The sequence below is a fragment of the Chenopodium quinoa genome, unplaced genomic scaffold (assembly GCF_001683475.1).
Source record: "Chenopodium quinoa cultivar QQ74 unplaced genomic scaffold, ASM168347v1, whole genome shotgun sequence".
Classification (NCBI taxonomy): domain Eukaryota; kingdom Viridiplantae; phylum Streptophyta; class Magnoliopsida; order Caryophyllales; family Amaranthaceae; genus Chenopodium; species Chenopodium quinoa.
In genome coordinates this window covers 1,075,329-1,097,354 of record NW_018744041.1, presented here as the reverse complement: position 1 = coordinate 1,097,354, position 22,026 = coordinate 1,075,329, and the positions used below count along the sequence as shown (strand labels likewise).

Below are 22,026 nucleotides of genomic sequence, written 5' to 3'. Positions count from 1 at the left end.
TCACAAGATTCAACAGATCTAGTTATCTACCATAATTTTTTTTCGTGTTTTTTGTTTCATATAAGAGGCGTAAAGGCTAGTAAAACATTTACGATAGCTATGGGTAGATAACCCGAAAGTGTACCCAATATTCTGGTTGTGTCAAGACCTAACCAGCATATATTCATCACAATTCAAAAGCACAAGACAGTCGATGAGTTTAAATTTTGTAACCACAAAGTTCATTGACGGTTGATGTAAATTGAATTGCTTGAATTTGACTACAATGCTCTATCACGACGATTTCAAGAGGAATAAACACAGGTTTGATACCCATTTTATTATGATCGACGAGTAATTAAATAACTAAGAAGTATAGGAGTATTATTAACTTTTTGAACAAGACTTTTTTTTTTTTTTTGGGGGAGGGGGTGGGGAAAACTATTTTACAAGGATATGTGTAGAAAGCAGGAGTCACCATATTTACGGACTTTGATATACATCACTTATTCAACCCAAGATTTCCGCTGTTGAGAGCAAGATTTCCGCTGCTAGTCCATGTTTGTTGTGCCTGAATCGAGTACTGCAAATGCCATACAACATCCTCCATGGGTGGCCGTCTGATGGGATCACTGCATAAGCAGTTGACAGCGAGCTCAACAGCAGTTTTGATGGACTGGTAAGCATAAGTACCCTTCATAGAAAGGTCAACTGCGCGCTGAAGTGCTGATGCAGATTCTGCTAAGCTCCTTTCCAGCTGCAATATCAAAGATGCCCAACAAGAAGAAAAAAACAAGTGGGTTATGATTGAAACGACTTTTGACATAAAAGAGCATCTGTATGGAAAGTTCTGGGTATGTAGAAGGGGCGGCGGTGGGGTGGTGGGTCTTAAAATATACCTCTTGCTTTAGTTCATCTACTTGGCTTTCTGATGTGATCTGCCTACCAGTTAGTAACTCAAGCAGGATTACACCAACTTTGTATATGTCATCCTTATCCGGGTGTATCGAAATAGCTGCATTTTGGCCATTTGGTACCTCTACCTGCAAATTTCAAACCAATTAACTAGAGAATAAATTAAGTTCATAGAATGAGGTTAGATTACATGCATTGCAATATTCTTTAGCTTAAAATTGTTCAGAATTAATTACCTTGAAAGGTAAGGGAATCCTGTAGTTGCTGACTTTTGGAGTAAGGCTTTCATCCAACAAGATATTCTTAATACTCAATTCATTTCCAAAAACTCCAGGTACCATTCCTGTGTGAAGGAAGTGAACTCCTTTTGCAACTCCCATTGAGATTGTCATCCTCTGCGGCCACTTTAGACGATCTTTTCTTCTCCAATCTGCCCGAAAAAAGAAAGTATTACAGTATGTATCACAATTTCTTGAGAATAAAATAGATATTGGTGTTAAATTTATGAATGAAATCTTGTATGAATTTACCTGTCAAATGTTCCCTTAATGAACCATTTGTTACATGCTCGAAAACAACAAAGATCGTGCTACCCTGATGGCGATCCTTGTATGTTATAACACAGTGTCCAAGAACACAAACCAGATTCTGATGTCTTAACTGTGCTATTACTTCTAACTGCTGGTTCAATGTCTTAGATGAAAGCTTCTCTTTCACTTTTACACATCTGACCAAAATCGCGGTACCACTTTGAAGCAAACCTCTGTAAAGCTGTAAACACAATGGATTTACCAGTTAGTTGATCATTCTATTTTCGCCAAAATTCCAACCTAGAGTGTGAGATAATACCTGTCCCTGAGACCCTTCTGCAACCAAGTTTACTCGATCGAAGTTGTTTGTTGCTTCTTCTAGTTCTTGTAAGGTAAACGACTGAAAGGATGGAAGACCAAGGGCTGGCATTCTCATTGATTTTGGTCCATATTCTGTGCAACACAATTAAAGTACATCAATTACGCGATAATTATCAATCTAACCAAAACTTAATGCTTTAAAACTAGTAATTTACATGGATTCTTAATAGGGTAAAAAAAAAATCTGATTATGCATAGAAAAAAAAATTGAACCTAGTACACCAAAAAAATTGAGACAAATAGTAATATTCATAGAAAACAAGATGATTTTGGAAAGAGAGAAAGAGGGAGATCTTACTTGCATCAACAATAGGCGAAGGGCGATTCGCCAACTTCCCACCAACAGATTTATCATACTTGTGTAGATATTCAACATCTCTTGATTTCCTCTTACAAATCAACCACATTAAAGAAACAACAGTACCAGCAAACAAGATAGTCCCACCAATTATACCAAATATCAGCCCAAATTTAATCCCTGTATTCTTCTCATCATCTTGTAATCTACCGCTACTACTTTTCTTAGGAGGTGGGATCACAGCTAGAGCTTGTCTCTGGCAGAATTTAGCAGGGTGCTGAAACCTCGAACCCGAAAGACAGTTCCACACACTCAACACTTTCCTATACTTGCCAGCTTCCGAGCTAACACAGCTCGGAAGCTGTCCAACTAACAAATTACGTGAAATATCGACGAACCACAGTCGTTTCCCACAGGTAGTACTCTTAGGGAGCTCACCAGTGAGCTGATTTTCTGCAAGATTAAGGTACCATAATGCAGGAAGAGATAGAACAGAAGGCGGTATTGGCCCAATGAGATTGTTTGAGGATGCATCAAATCTTTGAAGCTGATTAAAGCTCTTAATTTGAGATGGAATTTGTGATCTTAAAGTGTTGTTTCTTAATATGATGCTTACTACATTGCTTCCTAATGAAGGGAAATCTGGTCCTAATTGGTTGTTGCTCAAGTCGAGCTCTTGAAGAGATTGTAAGGTACTTAAATCTGGAATATTTCCATCTAACAAATTATCAGCCAATATAATACTTTGTAAGCTTTTCATTGATGAAATTTGTGGTGGGATTTCGCCGTAGACGAAATTCGAGCTCATGTTAAGGACTTCAAGGGTATGAAATCTGTTGATCTTTGAAGGTAAACTTCCCCAAATTCCTAAAGAAACTAAGGAAAGCTTTTTTAAACTTGTGAGTTTTGTGATAACAGTGAATAATGAATCAAGGGAAAATTTTTGTGACAAAGTTTGATCAGAAACAGCAAATTTGCCTGATTTTAGTGGGATTAAAGAGTGAGATGGAGAAGTTCTGTTTCCAATGACAGTTAATTCTGTTATATGCCCATTTGAACATACAACAGTAACTGAAGGTGATGGTTGTAAGAAGCAGAAATCAGTCCATTGTTGCCATGATTTTAGAGAATCTGGGTATTCTAGATACTTCTGAAGTTGTAGCAGGATTCTTGCTTCTGCAGGATTAACCTGTGCTTCTGATATCGAGACGAATCCAACAAGAACCGAACTGATAAAGCATAATCTAAAACAAACCCAGAAATTGAAATTCTTTTCCATCTTTTCCAATTTCTGGGTAGTTTTATTTTTTACAAATTTGAGAGTTACAACTGAAAGCAACTCAAAAAATGGCCATATTAATTGGCCTACAAAAACAGAGGAAAACAGAGGAAATTGGTGAAAAAAGAAGTAAAAATGTCACCTTTAAAAGAAATGAAAAATCTTGGAAATTTGTTTATCTGGGTATTGCCTCAAAAATTCCCACCTAAGATTTTTTGATCAAAATTTTGGCACAAAATGTGATAGCTAAGAAGTAAATGAGCCAACCAACTAAGGAAGATGTACATATATGAACATTTATTATAACAAGTTTAAGAACCAACTAACCCAGTTTGTTTGTTTCCTTGGAAAAAAAAATAAAATATAAAAATTAAAATGCATAAATTGCAATTAAAATATGGAGAAAATTAGATAGCACAAAAATCTAAACAGAGCAAAAACAGAGGAATTATTATTTATTCAGTGGAATTATTTATAATTATTTTATTATATAAGAGTAGAATGGTGAGTTATTTTGCCAATCTGTCAATGCACTAAGAAGGCAGTGGAGCAGTAGCTAAGCTATGATCCTCTGTAACGCAGCCTATTTTATTTAATATGGATTATGTGTTAATTACCGTCTGATTTAGGAAAGTCAAACATTGGGTTTAGTCAAGAGAGATCTCAAGGGGTTTGACTAAATTCACTATTGGTTGATCTTGGAGGTGGTGGTATCTCGAAGCACGTGATATGATCATGGATATATCATGAAAGTAAAATATAATAATGATAGTTGTGGTACGAGTAGTAGTAAAATATTAACGTTATTGTTAATGATTTAGAGTGTTGACTATATAGAGTTATAGAATTAAAAGAGCATATATATCAACAAAATACTCATAGTTTGAAGGTGGCAATTAAATCGTTTTCAAATTTAGATCATGCTTGGTGAACGATAGTTTAAGGACCTCACTTCAGCTTAATTTCAGTTCAGTTCAATTTAGTTCCAATTAGTTTAGCTCACTTTAGTTCAACTCTTAATTTCCTTCTCTCATAAAAATTCATCTCATAAAAAATTCATTTCAGCTCAATTCAACTCAGTTCAGCTCCAATAAATTCAATTAGTTTAGCTCTAATTAATTTAATTCGGTTCAGTTCAGTTCAGTTTCAATCAGTTCAGCTCATTTCAGTAATTGTGAACAAACCCTAAGTTAATTTTGATTTTAATTGGTATGAGTTGGACCATTTGATTCTCTTTTCAATACACTTGTTTTGATAAGATGATCATTATTGATTGCGTATTCATTATTATTTATCAAGTATGTCTATTCATTAGTCTAGTAAATACATAATAATGATGTAACAACATTTGGAAATTTTCGATTAGGACATTTCAAATTATATTTACATAGTACAAAATTAAATGTCATATCATGTTGAAAATAATTAAATAAGGACTTAAAATCTTTATTATAAAGAAAAGAAAGATGCTTAGCTTAATATTGAATGATAAATTGATAATAGTACGTAATATTTTAGTAGCATTCCAAAAAAAAAAAAAAAAAAAAAAAAAAAAAAAAAAAATTATTCCCTTATATTTGTATTCTCCAACATACATTCTTGCACAGTAAGTACTCCAAAGATTGTACTTTACTCAAATTAAACTGGTCTGATTTAATATGTGAATTGTCTACTGAATTCTTTAATTAAAGAGAAAAATTAATTAAAGTGGACATGTCTTAAAGAAAATGTCCTTTTATGTGTAGTCTGTGTATTAATGAATAATGACCTACTAGCAAATTAGCAATGGTAGTGACCAGTACCACCTTATATTGTCAATTTATCAAGGGATAACTGGCTAATGTTTGTACTTGCCAGTTGCCACAATTCATAATATCTTTACCAATGGATTTTTTTTTCTCTTATTCATTTCGTATTACATATCGAAACTAGAGAATGGAGATAATCTATTCAACTATTACGGAATATAAGCTCATATATTACGTATTACGTTTATTTTATGAGTGTTCATGAATTCGGTATTGTAGTATTCTATTTTCATCACATGATATATACATATAAGGGGTAGTGTATCTCACAATATTATGAAAATTATTGAGAAATTGTTTATGGACATCCCAAACGATATGATAATGGAAAAGTAACAATAATAATGTGAAAGATGATGGGATTTGGAAAAAAATGTGATTAGGACATAACTCAAATAATTGGCATGTAGTACAAAGAATGTCATTTCATATTTGATAATAATGGATAGACAGAAAACAGTTAGTGTGGGAAATGTGCTGTGTCGGTGGTGTGCTACAAGTATTATTTTTACTCTTCAATTCTTTTTTTAATCATAGTGGCTCAGTAATTAACAAGCTTTCCATGAATAAATAAACGGTAACTTTTGTCTCTAACATGGGTTAATCATGATCTGCTAATATCCTAATAGTAATATCACCCTTTTTTTTTTCAACATCTATAAAATTTTTATTACTCCGTACTACTTTTTACAACAAGAACTTAGTTACTTAGTGTATTAAGTAATTAATTAACTTACAATTAGTTTTAGAGTAAGTATTCAGTATTAACCAATTTAGGGTTACGTTTAACCTGAATTGATGGTTTTAGTACATTACATATGACGTTTTAAGAGAATAATTTTTTAATAGGTAGACAACTACAAACTTTATTCAAATTATATTGTCTTTTGAGATAGTAAATGTTTTACACTTCTCAAAATAAAATTAAATAATTGCTTTACAAAATCTTTTAGAGTAGTATTTGATTTTCTCAGAATGAAGCTATAAAATTTCCATTTAAGCTTTTATTAATCAAATAGTTTTTTTTTTTTTTTTTTTTTTTTTGAAACAATTATTCAAATAGGTACTTAATTAGATAACTATTGCTATTTTCTAACATCGGCTCTCACAAGTCACAACTACTATCAGCCACTATAAGTTTATAACATGTACTTACACATCGATCAGCCACTATAACTCTATAACAACTAGTTTGGCCAAAACGCTTATAAATAGAAAATCGTAACTTTCAATATGAATTGACCTAGGATGGCTTGACCAATCTTAAGATAACTTTACTCCATATATACAATATTTATTACACAATTTCCTTGGTGAATTTCTGCTTTTAAACTACTCTTATCTTAAATCTTAAGTATTTTGTTTTGTCATCTTCACATACATTTGTGGTTATTAGTAAATAAGATTTTTAATGAAAAGGACAAGCATAATTCTCCAATAAGCTAGCTTAAGAAAGAGGGCACACCGCAACTTCTGACAGATATGTTGTTGCAGATTTTTTTAATTAATGATGTGGAGCTCATGAAATGATAAATATATATCTACTCTATATGAACTAAAATAAGTACAGAAAAGAGGGGTGTTTTTGAGCAAAGGTAAATGAAAAATAAATAGTGAGTAAGACCAAATAATTTTATTCTATCTTTAAATTGGTGGCCTTAGTATTCTCTTCACTTATACTAACATGCAAAGTATTTTTTTATTGAAGGATATAATACCAGAGTATTGGAACTTGAATATTTTGGTATATTATACATACACAACAAAATTAAAACAAAAACAAAAAAGGATAAAACCATCAATATGTATAATAATAATAATAATAATAATAATAATAATACAATCTGTGATTTGGCCTACAAATGCATATATATGGACTTTACTACGGAGTAACATTTGTACAAAACTACAAACAGTGTAAATGTGCAATATTTTAGAAGAATACAATTAAAATATACTCCATAGTAATCTTAATAAATAACCCTTCATTTTAATTTGGAATTAATAAAAAATCTAAACCATTTATATATTTTACTTTGTAATACTTTTGAGATTTTTTGATGAATAAATCATCCATTTAAAAGTAAAGCTTCTTTATACGTTGTCTAAAAAATAAACCCAAAACGCAAGCTACTATTTGGAAACAAACAATGCCTGATCGAAACATGAGGCGATGAGTTACAATTATTTGAACAAGATTCCGGATAATGTTCACAAAAGTTTTCATGTGCAGTACTATTATTAATAACTTTTCCGAAAATAATTTATTTTAGAAATTCACTTTTATGAATTATGTTCACAATAATAATGAAAGTGCAATATATAGTATATAGTATAGAGTTGAAGTTTAGGTATTTGAATTACTTATATGACGCATTACAACTTTACAAATCATCTTATCTTATTTTGATTATTTGGAACTTTATCCTACATGTCCTACATATATAATGTCTATAAAATTGCAAAATTGCTAGTTTTTAAATTTTGTAGTTTTAGAGTGAATGACTATAAAAAATTGCACATTATTTTAGAATTAAGGCTTTGTTATTGACTATAAATTATAAAATCGTAAAATTTGTACATTAAATCCAAATATATTGTGCTAAATTCACTAAAAAGAGTAATAATAGGTGTAATTGGTAGAGGTTTCACCGTATAAACTTTATATCACGATCTTTATGATCGAGTTTAGTTCCTATCAATCATGATTCGATCTTAGGGCAGAGATTTTTATATCCTTAATTTCATGATTTTAATTAAATTCCATTGTTAATAATTTAAGTAATTAATTTATTAAGTAGCTTTGCATGGTGCGATTGGTGCTCTACCAAATATGGTCCATAACAAACTCCATTTGGTATATCCTTGAAAATTACCACATGAACTAACTTCTTCATTCCTTTGCAAATTTCTTATGGAACTAACTTAGAGAAATAGGAGCACCAAATTATTATTATATTATATCCACATTCCTCCAAATAAAGGAATGCAATTAATAACTACTTGTTAAAGTTTTCAAAGTGGATGTTATTCATCATAATAAATAGAATTAGAAAGTCATAATACTAATTAATATTCCTAAGTTAACTAAAAGTAGAACTAGATAGAATTTAGTATTAACTTTTATTGATAATAAACCTATAAGTCAAAACTTTTAAAGGCTTTGACAGCAAGCTAAGATTAGTGTGCATAGAAGTATAATATAAGGTTATAAGCATGGACTCACCTTTTCGTAAGATACTAAGCCAACGAATATATCACATGGTTGACGTAAACTCACTAACTGGCGCATATTTATCTTATATTATACGAATGCCATAAATAAATAAATACAGAGAATCTATATAAAATTATGTTATATTATATGATAGGGGAGTATACATACAATTTTCTCAAACCATAAAAAAGACAAAGTTTTATACTAGAAAGAGAAATAATGTTTGAGTAAAGGGTTGTTATATTATGAGATATAACAAGGTTTATTTTATATGTATGTTATTGGGTTGCTAGGATCCAAGCATTGAAAGTGGGTTTTGTTAGCCAAGATAACGACCGAGAATGTGACTTCGAGGCTACGGCGGCGCTGCCTCCATGGCATATGTAACTATGCCTAAGTATGAGCTTGCTTGAATGTTGATTCATTCGAGAGCTTTTTTGTAGGCCTTTTTTGGTATTGAGTAAAGTCGAGAGATGTACGAGTAAGATTATTTCATCGTATAAGGTATAACTAATACTTTGTTCTAAAGCTTAAATAGTTACACTTTCCCTGTTTCTTTTATTTGTAATAACGTTTTAACTTATAAACTATTACTTAATTTTGATTAGATTTGATGATTTAATTATACCGTTGGTAATTAATAAAAAATAGTTTCATTTTCATTTACCTATCATCATATCATCACTACATAATAATATTTCTTATAATAAGTACACTATCACTATCTCATCATTTCTTACATTACTTAAATTCACTTTTATTTTCTTTAGTCCATCTTTTCATACCCATGGCCATGGACCATCATAATAATACATTATCGGATTATCCCCAATCTAAGCATGTACTTAATTTTCTTTAATTCACTCACATTATTTGCTGGCTTAACGTGTGAGAAATGTTATTTCAATAGGGTTTTTCATCTTACCAAAAAAAAAAAACTATTAATACATTATCCCCAATTCAAGCATGCCCTTAATTTTAATAAAAAAAAAAATCAAAGGGCTTTATCATTTTTATTAATGTTATAGTAACATTTATTAAGCTTTTACATTTAAGTAAATCTAGGACGATAAAAATATGCTCAAAGTAAAATGTCTTGGTTATACAGTATCATGTCACCGAGGTAAAACATATTGTACAAATAAAATTGATATATATATATTATATATATGCTCCAATGATTTGATTTGATTAAAGGCGATTAATTGGTGATGTGGTCTAATAGATGGTAGAAAAAGAAATAGATAAATTCTAGGTTTTGCAAAGGAGATTGAGGGAGAAATTGATTGAAAGTAATAACAAAAGCTCTAATGTGTATACGTAACATTAACAGACCAACAGTACACCAAAGGGAAGCACAACACAACTCCTTAGCAAGGCCCATTAAATAAAGTAAGGTAATGTGGACTTGGACAATAAATTTGATTGAAAGTAATAACAAAAACTTTGGGCTGATCGAGCTCCTCACTTCCTTAGTCTTCATTTATTTGGACTTCAGACACAGTTAACATTACGCACATATTAATATAGTAATTTGACTTTATTTTTATATAATTAAATATTAATGAATATTATTATAAAAATTATATTATGAAACTTTATATTTAAATCTATCTAATAACATATTTTATGATAAAATATGGTTAGCTTTTGATATTAGTCATTTTTGGACGCAATGATGATGAATTTACACAGAAAATTATTTGTTACTTGATCTTAGACTGTATTTTTTACATGCAAATTTAAGGTTGAGCATAGATTGCCATTAATTCTGTTGAAGAATTAAGCCCTCCAACTTACATTGCATTATTCCTTAACATACAAGCAATAATCATTCTAAAAATGCCATGATTCTACATTTCAATTTCTAATTAAAACTGTCTTATTGTAGTAACATTATATTTATTCTAAAGGAGTTAAGCTAGGGAGTGTGTTATAGGAGGGGTGTTTCAGATATGTCGTCTGTTCCATCATGGAGTACGGTGACTCTGCACCTTCCAATGGAATGTTGGTGGCTTTGGTGGCACTCGTGAGTTTATGTTTGATGTTGGTGGCACTCGTGAGTTTATATCTATTGTTGGTGGTTTAAAATGGTGGCACTCGTGAATTTATTTTTGCTGCTGGTGGCTTTGGTGGCACTCGTGAGTTTATATCTACTACTGGTGGCACTCGTGAGTTTAAATATGCCGTTGGTGGCACTCGTGAATTTATATCCACTGTTGGTTGGCCCATTGGTAAACCTGCTTAAACAAAGAAAGTGTGTTATTGTGAGATATAAAAGCTCCCTTAATAGCATAGTCGTCAACGTAAAATAGAAATGATAGTAGATCGTTATGCTTACCAATTGCCATAGCAAAGAGGAGCACCAATAGTGTTGATTTAACATTCTTCTCCATGTCTTTGGATACTTAACTTGGAAGCTATTCGGACTCGAGCTAGTGGAAATCTATTTTTCCTAGGATGTGTCTGCCTTCTATTTATACTTTTATAGAGGAAATAAATAGAGAAATCAAATGATATGATATACCTCTAGTATCAATGTTATTTATTTATTTATTTATTTATTTATTTACTAGTTTAAGTCCCGTGCAATGCACGGTTTTACTTAGCATATTTATAAATTATAATGTTAATTTAATAATAATTAATTAAAAATAAAAAACAATATTTTTAATTGAAACAAATACTTGATTTTCTTTTTCATAAAATACCTATTATAAAATATTATATGTCAAAATATTTTCATTGAATGCATGTAGAATATACTTTATATATAGTTGTCAAAGTGAAAGTTAAATATTATAGGATATTATAAAATAATGTTCATAAATATTTGTTAAAAAAGGAAAGTAAAAGTAGCGGGAATTTTTTTATTCAAAACCTGACAAGTGTCATACCAGATTCACCTTTACTATAATGTAATTGATTTTTTTTTATTTTTTATTAACAAAGGCTCTAGTATCAATGTTATTTATTATCATATTACCAGAAAAAAAAAAACAATGTTAATATCATATCCTATCACCTTTGGTATGCTAGGATATTATGTTATGTAAATGTATTTATTTGATATAATATGTAATAATAATCATTGATTATATTATTTGATTATATATATTAGGCTGATCCAAAGTTATTAGAATCGGGATTCTACTTTGAATCGGTGAGTGGGGTAGAATCGAATCGGTAAAATCGTACGATTCTACCAAAATGTAAAATTGGGCTTCAAAATGTAACAAATGACTACATACATAATTTTATAGCAGTGAGAATGATAATAATATATATTGTTAATAACATAATATTGACATACAAATATAAAATAGTTTTTAAAGTAATTTCGCACGCGCATAACTCAAACAATACACTATAAACTATAAAGTCGGATTATTGGTACACATTCTTAACCATGAGAGTACACGACAGTTGTTGTTAAATTATGAAAAAAATAATGTTGTTGACTCGTAAAGTTATTTTCCCTAGACCCATGAATTATAAAAAAAAATCCAATAAAGATAGAAAACTAAGTGTCAAGTTAGTTCATTTAACGAGATAGCTAAAGAATGACAACTACAACATAAACTCATGTTATAAAAGTGTTTTTTATATGCCCAAAGTTGAGTGCATGAGATTCATGAATACATTCTTATGCCCATAAAAATTTAAATGGTTGGATAGAATCTTAAAAGCTATTAAATTGATGTTTCATAAGCTTTATTATGATTTAGATTGAATAATATGTAAGTCATTGACTAAAGTTAGGTTCAACTATGACATCCTTACACTCTTTACTCTATAACATAAAATATATAAATGATATAAGTACGAAACCAATTTTATCAGAAAGTAGACTTCAAGAGCTTTCCAATGATATATTATAAGCCTAATTCCGACTTCGGAATCAAAAGTTATGGATTTCCGAAAATCAGGTTTTTTGCAGGAGTAGAATCGGTAGAATCGGTATAGAATCGTAGAATCGGTACCGATTCCACCGATTCTAACCGATTCTACCGATTCTATGAGCGATTCTACAACATAACGATTCTACCAGCGATTTACATCGTTTAGGTGGATTAGGATCGTAGAATCGTACGATTCTACGATCTGAATCGCGATTTTAATAACATTGGGCTGATCTCTTATTGCACACTATAAATAGTTGTCCTTTTATCAATAGAATTAAGCTTTTAAACATTATTTTCTCCTTTTATACATCTACTTCATCTGTTTTTATTTACTTGCAACACTTCTCTTTTTACGCTTGCCGATGCATTATTTCAATCGTTTATATATTTAATTATCAATATGTAAAAATTATAAATGTTAGATATTAAAATAGTATAAATCGAGACAAATCTAAGAGCATTGCCACCAATGGGGAGAAAAATGCCCATGGGTAGTTTTTGGGGTTTAATAAAAAAAATAAGTCCCCATCAATGATACGGTCTAAATAAAAAATGCCCATGAGCAAATCAATTTTTGATCAAAGTTTGGGCAAAATTAAAATCTGACCAAGAAGAAATGGGCCCCACGTGCATAGCTGCAATTAAATTTTTTTTTTGCTCACCTTACCTCAAAACGCAGCATTTTGAGGAAGCGTGTGCTTTGCTTCAACTCAAAACGCAACGTTTTGAGGGAAGGAAAAGCAAAAAAAAATACTACTTGCAGCCCTGACAGGCGCGTCAGCACGCCCAATCAGGCGCTGACATGCGTCCTGTCAGGTAACTTGGACCAATCAGGAAATTCCTGATTATTGCAACGGTAATATTTTTGTAACGGGTATTTTGTGCTTTTAAAATAAAAAATAATAATAAATTTTTTTTACCAACGGCTAGAAAAAAAAATTCCCTACAAATAGAGACCCATTTTGCCTATATTTTCATATTTTCAAAATTCACATAAATTTGTTGTATTTACATTTTCTCTCAATTTCTCCCTCATAATTAGTCATCCTTTTAATATTAGTAATAATAATAATAATATTATTATTATTATTATTATAATTATTATTAATAAAATAAATATTATTATTATTATAATTATTATTATTAAAATAAATATTATTATTATTATTATTGTTATTATTGGAAGTATAATTATTATTGTTATTATCTTAGCAGTATTGTTATTAATATTATTATTGTTGTTATTATTATTTTTGTTATTAATATTATTATTATTATTATTATTATTATTTTTATTTGTGTTATTATTATTATTATTATTGTTATTATTGTGTTAGTTTTTGAAATTAATCAATAAAAATAGATATGGATCCCAATAACCCCTTTTACTCAATACTTTCTCAAAATTGTAATGATTTAGATGAGAATTTCATGAATCAACCTCAATTTCAACTTTTCCTACAAAGATTGAGCAACACCTCTCTGCAAAATCCTCCACAACAACAAATACCTCCACAACTTGAAATACCTCCACAAATTCCAACTGAAAACACTGATTACGAGCAATCACCTCCTGTCTACCAAGGAAGTAACTCTCAGTACGATGATAGCCAAGAAGAAAATGTGCCTGAGACACCTCAATACCCTCCGTCGACTCAAAGAATGCCGGTGGGTTCCAACCAACAACTCGCTAAAGCTAGTCGTATTTGGTTAGTCGCAGAAAATGAAGCTCTTATTGGGCTATATTTAAAATACAGTGGAAATGCGATAGTGGGTACGGGCATGAAAGCAGCTGAACTTTGGCGACAAATATCTGTGGCGTACGACATGGTTCAAGCTAAGCAGCCAGAAATACTACCACCCAGAAATGCGAAGAGTTTGGAGAACCGTTGGAGAAGGATGGCGGCAGATGTACTGTTATGGACAACTTGTTATGATGAAGCGAGTCCGTTAACTGGAAGTGGATTCAACGAAGTTGATCGAATTCAAAAGGCCTCGAAGTTGTTCCATATATCATCCAAACCACCACACAATTTGGTTTTACCCCACGCTTGGGAAATGAAAAAGAATGACCCAAAGTGGAGGCCGAAACTCAGATGGGCATTGTCACTAAAGGAACGACAAGATTGTCAACTGCGTTCGGAAGGGGACATCGAGGATAGCAGTGGAAGTGGAAAGAGATCGAGAACTGACAGTGAAGCTGAAGGAGATGTTCCTGTTGGTGGGTTTTCATCAGGAGGTATACCCAGACCCGACGGGGTAAAAAAAGCAAAGGCTAAGCGTAAGGGAAAAACTATTGCTCATGATAGTGCAATTTTAAGTATTGGTGAACTGATACAGGCTTGTACTGAAGTTAGAAGCTTTGAGGCAAATTTACGGCAACAAAGGTTGGACCTTGAAAGGGAAAAGGAAAAGAGGAAAAACAAACAGGTCGAATTACAAGAGAAGAAGATGAAATTTGATATGTTGCAAGCCATTATGTCAAAAACGACGCCACTTACACCAGCTGAAGAAGCGTGGAAGGAGGAACTAATTCAAGAAGTGTATGGTGGAAAGTAAAGTAGTTTATTATGCATTATGATTTCAAGTATTTTGTTTATTATGTTGCAATGAATTAATTTTTATTATTAATTTTATCCAAAAATTAATCAATTTATATTACATTTTCATATATTTTGTTCAATTATGAGTCAAGTACTAGCTAGTGTGTGTAGATTTTGTCTTATACAATTATGAGTGAAGTGGTTGGTTTTATCAACCATTGAACTGTCAAATCCCAAAAAGTAGTCAAGTCCAATTGTAGTTTTTGTTTTATACAAGCATTGAGTAGTCATTTCATACCTAACTTGAACCGTATGACAAGCATTGATATTGATTATTAAGAATTGAGTAGTCATGTATTTTGTTTTTACTATACATTGAGTAGTGTTTTCACACTCAGCTGAAGGACATGCACTGAAAAGCTTTCCTATTTAAAGGTGTTAAATCCATAAATTGAAATCCTTGAGCTAGATCCAATGTGATTTGTAGCAGAGGTCAGAACCCCCAAAGCATAATCTTATATGCCAGATTACCTGGTCATATGCTTTTTGATGGCATAACGGGCAAGGTGACGACACTTAAGTTTAAGGTATGTAGAAGAAGTCTATGTTGTGTTTGTTAGGACTTAGGAAGGTATAAGCAGGGGCCTTAAATCTTATAGAAAAGACTTAGACCTGCATTGAACTGTATACACTCAAGCAGTGCAATTACCGGTGAGGTTTAAGGACATTGGCCGGAACTGTTTAGGAAAAATTGCCTTACAGATGAACCAGGATGTTATTTTAGAAAGTTATCAGGATCATTAAAGTGATCCTGATGTGTTTATGAACAACGATTTTAGGTTAATAATTAAGCTGCTTAAATTATGAATGGTAAATGATGGCAGATTCATATCCTTGCTAAAATCTTGCTGAGAAAGGTGAAAAATCATTAATTAGGAATGACAGAACAAATCGAAGTGTGTATACTAACATAAAATAAAACATGCTCAACTAAGTTTGGATTCCTATATATCAATGATATCTTAAATACACATAATAAGTATATGCAGGTATACAACGCTATGTTTGGTTTCTTTGGATTGTAGCAGTGATTCCCCAACTCTTCAAAAGTCATATAGAATTGAAGAGTCTTGAGGGAACTCCTCAACTCCAGACTTTCAGGTTGCATATATTTAATTTAATGGACTGCTTACCTTCCAAATATTTTCAATCTTTGACAACGCAATGCTAAATTAGGATTAGTATGGATTAGTTTTTGGTAATTTGCCATTTCTGGACGCACTGATGATGAATTTACAAAGAAAGTTATTGTTATTTCATCTTACACTGCACTTTTAACATGCAAATGTAAACTTGCATGTCTGAGCATAGATTGCCATTAATTCTTTTGAAGATAGCCCTCCAGCTTACATAAACCTTAACATACAGATAGTAATAATTCTTAATAAACTGCCATGATTCTACATAGCAATTTATGTTCCTGTCTTATTGTAGTCATGTTTATTCTAGAGGGAGCATCTTATTGTAGTCAAGTTTATTCTAAAGGGAGCATCTTGTCTCAGGGGTGTATCAGATATTTCGGCTCCATCATGGCAGATGGGGACTCTGCACCTTTCGATGGGATGTTGGTGGCTTTGGTGGCACTTGTGAGTTTATTATATTTGCTGTTGGTGGCTTTGGTGGCACTCGTGAGTTTATATTTACTGTTGGTGGCTTTGGTGGCACTCGTGAGTTTATATTTGCTGTTGGTGGCTTTGGTGGCACTCGTGAGTTTATATTTGCTGTTGGTGGCTTTGGTGGCACTTGTGAGTTTATATTTGTTGTTTGGTACGAGCATTTACACTCACTATTAACACAGGGGCATCCTGTTATTCTGCAGTCGTATGAGCTGGAACACGATTGACCCACTGGTAAACCTGCTTAAACAAACAAAGCAGTTAAATTGTGCAACTAAAAATGCTTTATAGAATAGTCAAGGTAAAATAGAAATGTTAGCAGATAGCTTTGTTTACCAATTGCAATAACAAAGAGGAGTACCAACAGTGCTGATTTGACAGTCTTTTCCATGTCTTTGGATACTTCGGAAGCTTTTCGGACTTAAGTTGGTTGAAATTTATTTTGCTTTGTTGTTTATGAGGATCTGTTTGTCTTCTATTTATAGAGGTTTGAAAAGCACTCAAAACGTGTTAGAGCACTGTTTCACGTATCTTTAAATTTAGGCTTGTAAGTAATTACATTGGTATGTAGAACTTTCTGGTATGTTATGTTGGCTTAGGGAGATGGGAACTTCTCTTTTTGTATAGAAGAGATTTTTGGTGATGGACATCAATTAGAAAAGTTGCTTTTACTTTTTAACTCATATGTCTTCAGAATTCTGTTAGGAAGTGAGAAGAACGTGAAGTATAAAGACTTAAGAGGTCATGTGTGTCCTGCGCAGGTTGGACTTTAATCCTACTTTCTAGACTAAGCTACCGGCTTTCGTTGTCAGTAGAAGATATAACCACCACAACACCCTTACTATGAGGTCGGAGTGATGAGAATCGAACCCCCAACAATGGAGAATTCTCTTACTGCCTTTTCTTGTTAACTATAGTTCTTCACTTTTAACCCTTTGTCCCATTAGTAATGTGACAGAGAAAGACTGAACCTCGGAGAAAACCCTGTCATGGAGCTCCTTGCTGACTCTCTTACTATCTTTCCCAGTAAACTAGAGTTGTTCAATTTTAAATTTTAACCCTTTGTCCCATTATAGCACAACAGAAAAAGTACCATGGGTTTCAAGTGCTCTCCTTAGCCTTATTTGGAGCTTCAATCCAAGAGGGACCGAGATTGTGGGTGTGCTAGGCCGCTGCAACAATTAAGGGTCAACAAAGAAAGTGTTTTCTTACTCGATGTGGTTTGTATGAGCTAGTAGAGCTCATCTTAGTAGCTTCATATGTGTGAGGGATCTGTACAACCCTCAAAGCTTAACTAGTGCTGTCTTATTATAATTTGTGAACTATTTTAATTAATGTATGATTAAGCCTATGTCCCCAAAAAAAAAAAAAAGGTTGAACCTTGTTAATTTTGACCATCATAATACTTGTAAATAAATTTGATATGAATTTATGATGTTTTTATTTTTTTAAAAAACTGTATCCTGTTTGGGAAATTGATGATTAAAGTTCATTTAATTTCAATACAGTTCCTCAAAAAAAAAAAAAAAAAAAAAAATTTCAATACAGAATTCTTTGCCAAAATATACTGATATAACAGTCTTTCCCATGTCTTCTGATGCCACAGAGATCACTGAAGTTAAACAACAAAAGCACAAGGTTATTCAGAGTTTCAGACAAACAGATGTTCTATCACTCTTATATGTGTACATTCTAGCTTACATCTGCTTCTGTGCTGTAAGTTATCGCCTTAGGATCTATAGTCAGACTATTATTCAAATGTGGAAAAAGTTAAAAAACCAGAAAATTAACCGTTGTTTTTAGGCGAGACAGTGGACTTAAATCCTGCTATTCATCTATTTCCCTCTTTTAAGACTTTCTTTTATGAAATGACAGGTTATTAGAGTTTTGAACTGCACTCAGTGATGTATGGGTTAATGTGGATGAGAAAAACAAGAAGAAAGGTATTCAGGACTTCAGGTTATGTAAGCAATGCACCTTACCCTTGGTTCAGTAAAGCCTCATTCTAAAATGAAGTTATGAAATTGTACTTAACCAAAATTTGGTTCAATTTGTGTTTTTTTATTTTTTATTTATTTATTTTTATCGTCTTTATTATCAGCCTAAACAATACTTAATGCCAGAGTAGTAAATAAGAACCACAGAATAATTTTACAACAATGAGAGTACATGTCCATTTCCTATTGCTGTTGACACTCATTGTTCAATGTGAATATTGATGTCTAATGCGTATCAATTTCTTGATCTAATGTCGCCTTTCGTGTTCAATAAGGGAAGGTCACAATGTGAAACAACTAATGCCAACTCTATTCATAATCTTCTTAAGATGTAATCTTTGTCTGGTGGCTCACATCACATTAGCTGTTGCAAACTTGCAATATATTGCATCGGCTTCTGATGTTGCAAATTATCTTCCTTCTTCTTCAGTTGAATGATGCAGAGTCCCTGTAATTGATCTTCTGATAAAGCAAGCCAAACATGAAAAATATGAAGAAAAAAAAATTAAAAAATTAAGCTGCTGATATTCATCTCTGCACTTTACTGTAATGTCTTTGCTTTACCTACTTCTGAGTTAGCTGAATGCTAGATACTTCACCAAGCCTTGATATTCAATCCGAATACTTTCAAAAAATATAAGTCTTATCAGATGAACCCGGGAGTTCCCCCAAACGCTTCAGTAGGACTAAAGCAATTTTCACCTAATGAAGTGCTCAGAGGAACTCTAGGGAACACCTGATGTGTTCAACTGCCAATGCTTGATGCATGAGATTTTGTTGGTCTTGCTATTTATAGCAACTTGTTTGATATTTTGGTCAGTAAAATTTATATTCTTATTTGATGATACATATAGAACCTAGCCGTTTTCCTGGGCCAAGTTAGACATACATGAGCAGAACAATAGAACAGTATTGAGTGGTCAATATGCTTTTTATTTTTGATTTTTTTTTTTTTTTTGGGTTTTGGTTTTGTTCTACGTTTTATGCTTAACTTGATTCATGTTTTTTTATAGTTCTGTCTTTAGTTTAATTATACATGCTTATATGACACGCCTTTATCTTTCTGTTTTTCTAAAAAAACGCGACTCTTTATAATATTTTTCTTTTTTGACAGGGACTCTTAATAAATTTTTTTGTTGCATTCTTTTTTCTATAATTTGTTGAACAATGTGCTTGTGATTTAAAAGTTGTGCGGTTAATTTTCCTTATAAGTACTCTCCATTATGTTAATCTATGACTTTGGTACGTTTTTTTCCTTGTTTGTGAGTGCAATATCTTTCTTACTTGTATAATCAACATAATAGCAGAAAAGTGACATTCAGTACATTTGTGAACATTTTCAAAGCCAATAATGCCTTTAATAAATTCCATATTGTTTTGTCTTTCATTAATGCCTTTCTTATTTAAGAAGTTGCTGCAATATTAGTATCACTTGGTATATATTGTTACCACTTCTGTACCGGAAATACTAGCCTAAATTGCAGTTTTTCTATAGGGAATAATTTTTCTAATCAGAAGCTTTGACTGATGGTGAAGCTAATTGCAGTAAAAAAAGTATAGGGAAAATATGACGTGGGAAGAAAAGGAGCTAATTAGCAACTTCGGGAGTTTTAGACCAAGCTGTCATCCCATATATGCACAATATTAGTGTTCAATTTTTGATCAAATTAATCTTTCTAATTAGTAAAATAATTGTTTTCGGTGTCTTGATCAGTCCATGTTTACCTGAATGTTTGATAACAAAGATGAACAAAAAAGACCATTACTAAGAAATACAAGCAACATTTTGAATTGATGAATTCTAGTACTGATCAAACTCGATCAAGCAGAAATTCATTGGACACAATTTGTTCAGTTTATGGTTCATTAGCAGCAGCCCAGCAGCTGAAACTTATAGTATTGATGTATTTTAGAATTCTGAAGGATTGGGGGACAGTTATGCAGTAACCCTGAATGCACTTAGGTGTTTTGCACTGTGTAAGTCTGCAGTCATATGCTTGTCAAATAATCTGCAGCAAATTTATGTTTATATGATGCTTAAATGCTAGGACAACTGTATTTTTTCTTTGCGCTTTACCTGAGAGTATTATGTCACCTATTTTCGGTGAATTCATCTCCTCCATGTTTACCAAATTTTATATTCTCTGTTTTCTATACATGATTGCAGGGTGCAAGAAATACCATATGGACTAATTTCTGTGAGTAAGAGAGCAAGATTGAAGTGGTATTTGTGGAGATTATTACGTAAGGCTTGCCATATTTCTTGTAAGAAAGTGCAAATCAGTTACTGGGATATTAAGGTGCAAATCTATATTATCATGTTCGGTATGCTTCTAGTCTTCTTCTATACATCTCTTTGTTCACTTGGATAGATGTTAAGGAGTGATATTCTGTCAGTGTATTACAATACATAATTGAAGAACTTCGTGAGGTTGAAATGTGCATGCTTAACATATGTAACATGATAGATTAGAATGCATTGGTAAACAGGCAAACAGGGAAGTTGAGCCGGTAGCTACCTGTTAGAAATCCTAGTTATGGCTAGCAACTGAATTCAATCTACACATGACAGTCTAATGGGAGATCAAATGTAGCTACACCTATCTATAATTCATTTTAGTGTCTCCTTGGCTTCTGCCTAATAAAATGGCTGTAGCACTATTGAAGTGTTTGGGGGCCTTTCGCGACCTCTAGGGGGCACTTGATTTATACAAGTAAAGGATTGCCAAAAATATGTTTATCTCTTCTCTACATTTCAGACCACTCTTACTTTCAACTTGGACCCTATGGTTTATTCCCTCCGTCACAAATTTAAGTCCACAGTTGGAATCAGCTCGGAGATTAAAAATAGTTGTTATGTGTAGTAAACAAAAATTGAAATGGCTAATAGCGGAAAAAACAACAAAGTAATAAAAAGTGTTTGTTTAGAGAGGGCAAAGGACGAGGAAGAGTAAAACTGAAGTGTCAAACCTTTTTCTTTTGGGACAAGCTGAAAGGGTGTGTGTGTGTGTGAAGTTGATTTTCGGATAGAAATTGTATGAATCTTGTTAGAAAATACATGTTAGATGAGCCGAGAAGCTGCCTTGGCAACATGGACATAATAACGTTCCTTTAGCCCTTCGCCTTGTAACCTCTTTTTTTATTTTTTGTCCCTCTATGTAGCTCGGAATTTAGTCAGAACTGTGGGTTATATGAGTAACAGAATCAATCAACTTTCCTAGAATATTATTCTGATTTTGTTTGGACGAGCTTTTACATAGCATGGAACAAAATCATGCTTTTTCTTATTGAATATTCTTAGTGTAAGACTACATAAGATATTTCCCTTAAATTCTGGTTTTGTAGAAACTGCATTGATTCAAGTATTAGTGGAATAAAGATGAAGAAAAGGACATTGAGATATACAAGGTGGAAAAGTTTTATGTACATGATTCTCTACATTTAACTTTCTGTTCTGTACCTTTTACCAAAGCCGTATTACGGACTAGATGCAATTTG

General features: G+C 32.2%; 3 protein-coding genes and 1 long non-coding RNA gene across 4 annotated transcripts; 2 read left to right on the top strand and 2 right to left on the bottom strand.

The window, feature by feature from the left end:
- Nucleotides 1-282: 282 nt before the first annotated feature.
- On the bottom strand, nt 283-3,820 carry LOC110690431 (probable LRR receptor-like serine/threonine-protein kinase At1g14390). The gene is made up of 6 exons (XM_021867261.1): nt 2,104-3,820; nt 1,744-1,877; nt 1,425-1,665; nt 1,131-1,324; nt 879-1,022; nt 283-736 (listed from the first exon to the last, which is right to left on the bottom strand). Exons 1-6 carry the CDS (start codon nt 3,380-3,382, stop codon nt 482-484), a joined length of 2,247 nt encoding a protein of 748 aa, XP_021722953.1. The 5' UTR covers nt 3,383-3,820; the 3' UTR covers nt 283-481.
- Nucleotides 3,821-13,677: 9,857 nt separating this feature from the next.
- Nucleotides 13,678-14,871, top strand: LOC110690569 (glutathione S-transferase T3-like). Its single transcript, XM_021867432.1, has one exon. The coding sequence runs from the start codon at nt 13,678-13,680 to the stop codon at nt 14,869-14,871; it is 1,194 nt and encodes a 397-aa protein (XP_021723124.1).
- A 1,269-nt stretch (nt 14,872-16,140) lies between these two features.
- On the bottom strand, nt 16,141-17,020 carry LOC110690590 (arp2/3 complex-activating protein rickA-like). The gene is made up of 2 exons (XM_021867450.1): nt 16,868-17,020; nt 16,141-16,771 (listed from the first exon to the last, which is right to left on the bottom strand). Exons 1-2 carry the CDS (start codon nt 16,920-16,922, stop codon nt 16,443-16,445), a joined length of 384 nt encoding a protein of 127 aa, XP_021723142.1. The 5' UTR covers nt 16,923-17,020; the 3' UTR covers nt 16,141-16,442.
- A 372-nt stretch (nt 17,021-17,392) lies between these two features.
- On the top strand, nt 17,393-20,053 carry LOC110690430. Its single transcript, XR_002505090.1, has 2 exons — nt 17,393-18,247; nt 18,407-20,053. It is a non-coding gene; the product is annotated as an uncharacterized LOC110690430 (long non-coding RNA).
- Nucleotides 20,054-22,026: the final 1,973 nt, after the last annotated feature.

Excerpts from the sequence above, each read along its gene's own strand:
- LOC110690431 (XM_021867261.1), bottom strand. The coding sequence starts at position 3,382 with ATGGAAAAGAATTTCAATTTCTGGGTTTGTTTTAGATTATGCTTTATC. Across the intron at positions 1,878-2,103 it reads TTCGCCTATTGTTGATGCAA|AATATGGACCAAAATCAATG; the intron begins GTAAGATCTCCC and ends TGTGTTGCACAG. Across the intron at positions 1,666-1,743 it reads CAGAAGGGTCTCAGGGACAG|CTTTACAGAGGTTTGCTTCA; the intron begins GTATTATCTCAC and ends TTGTGTTTACAG.
- LOC110690569 (XM_021867432.1), top strand. The coding sequence starts at position 13,678 with ATGGATCCCAATAACCCCTTTTACTCAATACTTTCTCAAAATTGTAAT.
- LOC110690590 (XM_021867450.1), bottom strand. The coding sequence starts at position 16,922 with ATGGAAAAGACTGTCAAATCAGCACTGTTGGTACTCCTCTTTGTTATT. Across the intron at positions 16,772-16,867 it reads CCTCTTTGTTATTGCAATTG|GTTTACCAGTGGGTCAATCG; the intron begins GTAAACAAAGCT and ends TTGTTTAAGCAG.